At 34.4% G+C, this 10,063-nt stretch overlaps 1 protein-coding gene across 2 annotated transcripts in view; it reads left to right on the top strand.

Annotated features, from left to right (window-relative positions):
* Positions 1–10,063, top strand: part of SCAF11 (SR-related CTD associated factor 11) — a 96,458-nt gene that overhangs the window by 58,510 nt on the left and 27,885 nt on the right. For both annotated transcript variants that reach the window (XM_027858964.1, XM_027858963.1), the window contains exons 5-6: positions 8,854–8,954; positions 9,736–9,800. In XM_027858964.1, coding sequence (XP_027714765.1) covers positions 8,854–8,954; positions 9,736–9,800 — 166 coding nt within the window. The remainder of the gene's footprint in view (positions 1–8,853; positions 8,955–9,735; positions 9,801–10,063) is intronic.

The raw sequence follows: 10,063 nt of genomic DNA, 5'->3' as shown, positions 1-10,063 counted from the left end.
TGTGTGTGTGTGTGTGTGTGTGTGTGTGTGTGTGTGTGTGTGTGTGTAATGTACGTATATATTACATTCCAAACAGAATAGTCTTAATTAAAGCCTAGCATTTATATAGTATGTAGGGTTTGCAAACTGCTTTGATCTTATTTTATCCTCACAGCAACTATGGGAGGTAGGTGCTGTTATTATTCCCATTTTACAGATGAAGAAACTAGTTTGAGTCAGACAGAAGTCTAGCTTCTGAGGCTTCAAGATTTCCCAACTCTAGACCTAGCACTGTAATCTACTCTTCCACCTAGTTTTCTCATAGGGAGATTCATTTTATTTTTAAGAGTTTGAACATCTTTAATTAACATTTTATAACTTTAGCAAACTTTAGCTGGAGTGAATGCAGGTAATATTGTCATTTTTTCTACTGCTGCTGAAAGAGTGGCTGTGACAGTAATTTGGCATGCATTTCCCAATAGGAACAATGTTATAAATAGTATTTTCATTTCTAGGCTGTTCACAAAAGCTATAATGTAAATTGTAACCACGTTTCATTCAAGCATTATAACATTAAGGGTCTCCAATATTCAAGGTACTTTGGTAGTAGATATAAAGTTTAAGTAAAGTACACTTTAATTAGTCAGTAAACATTTCAGTATGTACTATGTGCCAGAAACTGAGCTGATGTTCTCTTGGGTTGTAGTATAAGACTGAAATAACCATAATAAGCAGTAAGTATAAGAAGTAATTCTAATAATAATAATGATAATAATAGTATTTATATAGTGCCTACTATGTGCCAGGCAATGTGCTAGGTGGCGGTATTCAATCAGCATCAATTTATCCATCAACAAATGAACCTTTCCATGTTTAGGCCAGTACCTGGTTAGTAATACAGTATTTTAACAAATATCTATAACTTATTTCTGCCTTTAAGCCTTCAAATCAACCATTCTCTTCCCTTCCCTCCCCCCCCCCCCCCCCCAAGAAATTTGTATTCTTGTACATAGGGTGTAGGGTGTGTTCAGGGAGGACTAGTACCTCTGGTGTGAAGGCTGCAGAGCCCTTTTCGGTGTCCACTTATTCCACCTAATTCTCAGCTGTGGCTCCAAGATGCCGTAGCATGCACAGTGGCCACACCCAGGTAAACCCTTTCAGTGGATGGACTAAAACCAGGTTGAGGGTAACCAAGGGGTCTCAAACCTGTTGGTGAGTAAGGGGGGTGTCTACCCCAAGCATGTGAAGACTTGCCCTGGTGGAATGGGCAGATGAAAATAATTTCTTCCAGCCATGAAAGCAGCTAAAGTAGGCTCAGTGGAGTGCTTAGAGCTTGGTTAGACATCAGAGACGTCAAGGTTGTTCACTGCATCTTGAGCCATCACCAGTCGTCTTGATTCTGTCCTGCCACTGGATTGTAATGACTCTAGAGGAGAGAGCGAGGCTGACAACTTTGTGCAACTCTGCCTCACTTAAATCCAAATCCAAATCAAAAGACATCACCCATGCCATTTTTTACCAATTCTTGTACATATATAGAACATGTATATTTATATATACTTCTATGTGTACACACACATACAATAAATCTTGGTTAAGATTTGAAAACAAATCAGAAGTTGTATAAACTCAATGCAGTTGAAGAACAATCTATTAGACACAGTGGGAGAAAGAGGTGTTGCTTCATTTTATATGATATGACCTTTTGTTTTAGTTTGGGGAACAGCAACATCAAATAAGTCTAGTTTATGACTTTTTCTTTGCTCATTAAGTGCCAATTTCTAATCATTAGAGAATCCCAAAGGTTGACATGACTTCTTGGGAATGCATAGTTCTTTGTTCCTTTTGTCTCCTGATACATTCAAGGATAAGTTTCTATTTGCAGATATTAGGATAAGTTGTGTAACATGAGGTCAGTGAGAACATGAACAAAGTAAGTTCAGTCTTACATATTGACTTCTGAAGATAGCCTTTTGGCCTGACCTTGATCTGCCTTTGAGTTGAGGTAAAGAGGATATATCTGAAGGAAAAAGTATACTCTCATCTAAAAGGAAATAGATGCCTTAACTCAAATACCACATACTACAGAAGCAATCGCTTCGTCTTAGAGAGCCAATGTAACACTAAATTCACATTTAAATCCATCAATTCTCCTAATCTCATCATAGCGTTTATTACTATTGATATATAGCACACTTCCTTCTGAGTCATTGCACAGCTGCTCCTTGCATCTAAACAAATCAATTCCCAAGTTGGCTCTTTGGGACAGTATTTAAAAAAAAAAGGTAGTGCTAGTGTTTTCCCCTGAAAAAAAGGTTATAAAAAGCAAGTTATCCTTTCCATTATTCCCCATTATGCCAGGAATTGTTGCTGACTAGCAACAAGTCTGAAAATTCAGTTGTTTAAGTATGTATAAATCTGGTTCATCAAACCCATGTTCTTTCCCTAAACTCAGTGTGTCTCTATCAGTGCACCATTTACCTCCTTAACATTTTAAAAACATTTAAATGGATGATTACCCCTTGAAAATATCTGTTTTTTGGCTACTCTTTTACCGACTTCTTTATGAATGTCTAGCTCCTCAGCTTCATCACAGGAGCCCCTGATGCTTTCTCAACTCCCTTACCCCTTCCCTTTGCCCACCAACCTCCATGTCCCCCATACTTCCTAACTGTTGTCTCCTTGAACAGATGGTTATTTGTTTGGAAAGTGGCTCTTAACTAAGTCTGGTTCACCTTGTCACACTAATTTCCTTTTTATCATAAACAATGTTTTTTATGCTGGGTGTTGAGATAGGTAAAAAAATTTTTCAAATTCTTTTGTCTTTTGTCTTCCAAAACATTTGCTCCCATATAGCTGAAGCTTTGAGTGGTAATACCTTGTAGCTGGTAATACAACAAATGTAATGGCCATTGCAGATTTCACATTGGGTTGGGGACTAGATTTGAGATCTGTAGCTGTTTCTGGGGTCAAAATCACACAGCTGATGTTTGCTTTCATACTTGTTCCTCACTCAGCCTACAGCCTACAATTACTCCTTGTTCCGAATCACCTTCTGAAGAGGCAGGTCTCCCTCGTCACTAGGTTTGTAGACCCATGAGTGGTAGCAACAGAGCTACCGGTTGGCACATGTACCTGCTTCCTACACAAGGGCAGCCCTCTGTGCCATATCTGGGTTCTCTTCTTTCCCTTGTGCCTGGCTACAGGTAGGCACTTTTTTTAGTAGTATCAAATGGCACGCTCCTGGCTAGTGGCCCATCTGCACTGCCTACACACCTTTTTGTCTCTTTTATGAAATTTTTTATTCATTTTATGGGCAGCTAAGTGACACAGTGGTTAGAGCACCGGCCCTGGAGTCAGGAGGATGTGAGTTCAAATCTGGCCTCAGACAGGTAACACTTACTAGCTGTGTGCCCCTGGGCAAGTCACTTAACTCCAATTTCCTCACCAGAAACAAAAACAAAAAACAAAAGTCTTTTTTTATTCATTTTAAACTCAAATACAAAATGAGAAAAGAAAAAAAAGAACCCTTCCATGTACACAGCAGAATATGAGAGGGTACAATATAAAACAATGTATTTCCATTTCAAGAAAACCTATGCAATAAATACTCCACATTGTTTTCAAAGCTACCCAGCTTTTCTGTACTTGTTCTAGGTTTTCTTTTGTTCTCTGTTGTGCACTTTTTACTTTATTTTATTTTTCTCCTTCTCGCCTCCATATTAGATTATAATTAAATGCAAATATATATACAGTGTGTAAACAAATACACACATATGTACATTCCTTCATTGAAGAGCATCCATCATTTTAGCAATGTTATAGGTGTTAAAGATGATGCCTCTAAGTTGTTTTAATTTTTATTTCTCTAATCAATAATGATTTAGAGCATTTTTATATGAATATATATAGTTTTGAGTTCATCGAAATACTACCTGTTCATGTCCCTTGGGGTATGACTTGTATTCTTATAAATTTGACCAAGTTCTTTATATATTTCAGAAATGAGACCTTAATCTGAGAGATTGGCTATGAAAGTTTTTTTCCTAATTTTCTGCTTTCCTTCTGTTCTTGGCTACATTGGTTTTATTTATACAGGAACTTTTTAAGTTAAAATAATCGAAAGTATCCATTTTACACCTCAACAATGTTCTTTATCTCATTTCTTCATATATTATTCTCCTATTCATGAGTCTGATAGGTAATATATTCCATGTTCTTCTACTTTTCTTGTGATATATCCCTTTGTATCTAGATATTGTATCCATTTTCACCTTATCTTGGTACATGGTTTAATATATTGGTCTATGCCCAATTCCTGCCAAACTGCTTTCTAGCTTTCCCAACAATTTTTACCAAATAATGAATCCTTATCCCCAAAACTTAAATCTTTACATTTGTCATACACAAAGTTACTATAGTCCTTTACTACTGTGTATTGTATGTCTACTCTGTTCCACTAATCTGCCTTTCTATTTGTTATGCAGTACCAGATAGTTTTGATATTTATTGCCTTACTGCTAAATTTCCTTCCTTTCATATTTCCCCTTAGTTTCTTTAAAATTCTTGACTTTTTGTTCTTCCAAATGAATTTTATTATTTTTTTCTAACTCAGTAAAATATTTTTTAGTAATTTAATTGGGATGACATTGAATAAATAGATAAATAAATAAATAGGTAAAATCGTTATTTTTGTTATATTAGCTTTGCCTACCCATGAACAATGAATATTTCTACAATTATTTAAATCTGACTTTATTTGTATAAAGAGTGTTTTATGTTTATGTTCATATAGTTCCTGTGTCTGTTTTGGCAGGTATACTCTCAGGTATTTTATACTATGTAGTTGTTTTAAATGGTCTAAAACAATATTGAATAATATTGGTGACACATAGTGTAGTTTCCCTGTTTTTTCTCTTTTAATTAAACCTATTTTAATTTTAACTTTGTCTGATATCATGATTACTACCCCTGCTTTTTTTACATGAATAACTTCTACTCCAGCCCTTTATTATAACTCAGCATCTCTCATTTTTATTTTATTTCCTCAAAGAGACATAATGTTGAATTCAGATTTTTAATCTATTCTGCTGTCTGTTTCCGTTTTATGGGTAAATCTCCCCCATTCACATTCAAAATTATAATTACTTGTTGTCTATTTCCTTCCATCCTATTTTTTCTCACTATTCTTATAGCCCTATTTACCCTATCTCTTCTTACTTGTTTAATTTACTTCTACCTGCTGTCTTGCCTTCCTATTCCTTAATCTACCTGCCTCTCTAAAAGTCCTTCCCTAATCTTATCCCCTTGCTCTCTTATTTCTTTCCAAATTTAGATGGCTTTTATACCCTTGTAGATGTATATGTTGTTCCCTCTTTAACTCATTTCTGAGTAAGGTTCCAGCACTGCCCGCTATCTCCACATCCCCCCACATCTTCCTTTCTTGCCTTATTTGTAAGAGGTAATCTCTCCCTACGCAATTTTATTTTTTAGAATCAACCCATCATACACAGTTCAGCCCAAGCCTTTCTTTCAAACTACTCAAATAATGATGACAATCTTAAGAATACTGATAACATTTTCACATATAAGAAGTAAGCAGTTTGACCTTATTGAGTCCTTTATAATTGGTCTTTACCTTGTATTTCTCCTAGATCTTATATGTTGAATTTTCCATTCTGTTCTGTTCTTTTTATCACAAATACCTGAAAGTCTTTCAGTTCATTAAATGGCCTTTTTTTTTTTCATTCAGAATTATACTTAACTTTGCTGGGGTAAGTTACCCTTGGTTGCATCCTCAGCTCTTTTGTTTTATGAAATATAGTGTTCCAACACCTGCAGTCCTTCAGCATACAAGCTGCTAGGTCTTCTGTAATCTTGATTGTAGCTCTGTGATATTTAAATTGTTTTTTTTTTTTTTCTCATTTCTTGCAGTATTTTCTGCTTAACCTGGGAGCTTTGAAACTTGTCTATGATATTCCTGTAAGTTTTCCTCCTGGGATTTCTTTCAGGTGGTGATTGGTGGATTTTTTTTTTTTCTATTTCTGCTTTACCATATTCTTCTAGAACTTCAGGGCAGTTGTCCTTAAGGATTTCTTATAATATTGTATCAATATTCTTTTTTTAATCGTAACTTTCGGATACTCCAACAATTTTTATATACTCTCTTCAGTCTGTTCTCTAGATCAGCAGTTTTTCTGACGAGATATTTCACATTCACCTCTATATTATTTTCATTCTTTTTGTTTTGTTTTATTATTTCTTGGTGTCTTATAACATCATTACCTTCCCCTTGCCCAATTCTAGTTTTCAAGGAATTATTTGCCTCCTTAAGTTTTTGATTCTCTGTTTCTAGTTGGTTGATTTTCTTGATTTTCTTGGATTGCTCTTATTTATGACTTTTCCTTGATATCTCTTACTTGATTTTTAAAGTCCTTTTTAAGTTCTTCCAAGAACTCCTTTTGGATTTGTGATCATTTGATGTTTCTCATTGAAAAAGGAGTGGCTTTTTTAACTTCCATATTTTCATTTGAATATGAACCCAGATGTTCTCTATCCTCATAGTAGCTATGGTTGGGTTCTTTCTCATTTGCTTACTCATTTTTATTTTTGTTTTATTTTATTTTATTATTAGCAGCTTATTATTATAATTAGATTCTAGTCCTGAGGTGTGGGGAATGAGGGAAAAATGATTTATTGAGATTTTTTTCCTTTAGATTTTTCTAATCAGAATTGTGTCTGGGACATCTTCTAAATCTTTGTAGAATAATTGCATGGGATTGGACGGGGTGGGTACCTGGCTGTACTGCTTCCTTTTACTTTGCCTTCTTGGCTGTTACACCTAAACATTATTGCTACAAAAAAATAACAGCCATTGAGAGTTGCTCCATGTGAAGGATATAGATAAAAAGTCGTAAGAGCTTCTGTACATAGGTCAGTTATTAGTAGTCTTTTCCTGTTCCATTTCCCCTCCTCACTAAGACCACAATCTTTGGTTTTTATACTTTATTTTTTCTTTTTGGTACCTTTCCTTCCCCTTTTATGATTTATCCTCTGATGTTGAGGTTTGCTTTCCTTGTGACTCTGTGTTCTCTACTTTGTCCACCTTATTAGCTACATCTTTCCCAATCTACATTTCTTTTCTTTCTGTCCTTGATAACAATTAGAGATGTCTGAAGGTGGCTTTTTAAGAGGTGGTGTGTTCCCCTTTCTTTTAAGGTTGAAACTTGAACCTTTGACTGCTTATCAGGTTTATCAAAGTGTATTTCGTTTGTGCATGGGTTGGACTAGATGGCCACGGAGGTCTCTTCCAATTCTGTGACTCTGTAACATCTAGATAGAAATATCCTGTGCAGGTATTTGTAAAGGCCTTTGTGGAGCTCAGGAAAGGTAACTGAGAGCTGAAAGTGTGTATTTGGAAAGATCTGCACAAAGTTGTACTTGAAATTATGTGAATGATTGAGATTGCTCAGTGAAATTAGTCAAACAGCATTTATTAAATGTTCTTTGGCAGACATTGTGCTAAATGCTGGTAATTCCCCCTCTCCCCTGTACCCTCCCCCCCAAAAAAAGCAAAAATAGTTTTTGTCCTTAAGTATTTTACTACTTAATAGAGTAGAAAAGACAAACATAAATAGACATAAGATATGTAGACATATCTTATAGATAGTGGAAGGCAGTCTTGGAGGGGAAAGCTCTAAAAACTAGGGGGAATAAGGCCTATTGCAGGTCTTATCCTAGCTGAGTTGTGAAGATTCCAAGAGGTAAGAAGAGAAAATTTTCAGGTAAGTGGACTGAGGGTAGAACTTTAGGGAAGACTCAAATTGATGGGTGAGTCATAAGAAAAGAAGTCAGCAAAAGAGAGAGAAGTAATTAGCATGGGGTTGTCAATAGCAAAAAAGGAAACATCTATTTTTAGCATCTTTTGAATTAAGTATAATCTTTTTAAAATTAAAAAAAACTTCATTTTGTTTAGAAAAGGAAGTATAGAGTATCATCTGACTATTAGAAACTCTTTAGTATGCTTTACTAAAGAATCATAGTAGTTCAGGGTTCTCAACATGGGGCCTCTGAACTTTTAAAAATATATTTTGATAACTAATTATGTTTGGTTTTCTTCATAATCATATATATCAATTTATTTTAAAACTTTATTCAGAGAAGGGGTACATAGGTTTCACCAGATTGCCGAAGGATTCCGTGACATAAAAAAGCTTAAGAACCCCTGTACTAGATAGATGGTTTACATTGTTTGCTGTCATAAACTTCCGAGGGCAGGGGAGACAATGTGCTAATGCCCTCTTGTTTGTATTTGATGTTCATAATTTGAATGTGTGTAACTTGAGAAATATGTCTTGATAAAAGGGGATTGAGACTCTCAAACACTTGAATTACCAGAATTACTTAATGGAATTACCATAAATGCAAATTAATGATCTTACCAAGTTAAATGTAAAAATATTAATATTTTTCTTCTTAAACAGTTTAACAGGCCACTCATACATATTAGGTTAAACCTGGGTTTCAAATAAAAATTGAAATGTGATTATTTTGGTAGAGGTTTTATATTCCTTTAGGTCACATGATATTGGTAAAGCTTTCTAAGTACCTAAAGCCAAATACTTTCCATTTTTAGATTGATAACTTGTATTTGAAAGGCATATTTCGTATAGGGACAATAACTGAATCCTCTAAAACCTATTTCTATCTCCTGACTGTTGATACACAAGTCATATCATTAAAATCAATCTTTGGGCAACTTCTGTCAATGAAAACACTAGTTCTCATGTCTTTCATCATTTAGGGATAGACAAAGTTAGCATTTTTTTTTTATCATGTTGAATTCTAATGTTATGAATTTGGTTTTCTTTATAGGTTCAAGTAGAGAAACAATTAAGAGAAACAGATGATAAGAAAAATGAATGCTCCTTTAAGAAACAGGATTCCTGTTCTGTATATATTAAAAGCTGTATGAGGTCAGTGATAAATTCCAAAAAAAGAAATCAAGTTGACATAGTTCCATAAGTAAGTTTGTTCAAAAAGCTTGGTTTAGGTATTATCCACTCTCCTAAATGAGTAAAGCGAAATGTTTTTAAGCAGTTGATGTTTTAAAGGCACATTACCTATAACTTTAACAGGTGGGTAGAAATATCCTCTATCTCTCTGGCATCAAAAGATAATGGTAACCAAAGGTAGAATTGAGGATATTCCACAGGGATATTTCTGTAAAAATTTAGGGAGTACTCCTACATTTTCATTCTTTTAGTGATAATGGATTTGATACCACTTACTCTAATCAGTCCTGAATTTTATTTAAGTTTTTTATACTAGGGACTACAATGTGAACTACTCTATTCTATGTTCTCCTTTGGTATAATTTTCTTCATATATCGCATGCACATAATTATTTTTTTCTTGTGTTCGAGTTGAAATGATACTACATTCCTGAGCAGGCTCAACTGTGGGGGCTGTGTGTGTGTGTGTGTGTTTTCTAAACCGTAATGTGCTATATAATCTGGTCATTAAATTGAAATATGTTATTTACGCATAAAGCCATTATTTTAGCAGAGAGATTTAGAAGCATTATTTTACATTTTTGGTGATCATGAATTTTAAATTTAAATTTTCAGTATTATAGGGAGAATTGATGAGACACAGAATTTTTCCAACATAACTACTCTGTCATAGAAACTTAGTTAATATAAAAAAAAACCTGTTAGTTTTTGATAGTTTTCATTTCTTTCTTGATATTCACAGAAAAAGAACAGATGTAAAAAGAGATCAAAATGCAAAGTTTTATAAAGATTTGAAGAAAATGCATAGTAAGTAATTTTTGTGTGTTCTATTCCTGTTTTATCATTCTTGCTGTGGTCCTTACACATTTTATGTTGTAGCTCTTTACATAGCCTCAACTGATTTTCCTTTACCAGTTTCTATCTCATGTTACTGACTCATGAATATTGCCAAAACTTTATTTTCATCTTATGTAATAATTTTTTTTCATATCATTCCCTGGCTCAAAACCTTCAGTGACTCCCCACTAACTCCCCATAAATTCCTTAGTTCAATTTAAGACCTTTATGCA

The sequence above is a fragment of the Vombatus ursinus genome, unplaced genomic scaffold, assembly GCF_900497805.2.
Source record: "Vombatus ursinus unplaced genomic scaffold, bare-nosed wombat genome assembly UNPS02013950.1, whole genome shotgun sequence".
In the NCBI taxonomy this organism is placed as follows: Eukaryota; Metazoa; Chordata; class Mammalia; order Diprotodontia; family Vombatidae; genus Vombatus; species Vombatus ursinus.
This window is presented reverse-complemented; position numbering and strand designations above follow the sequence as displayed.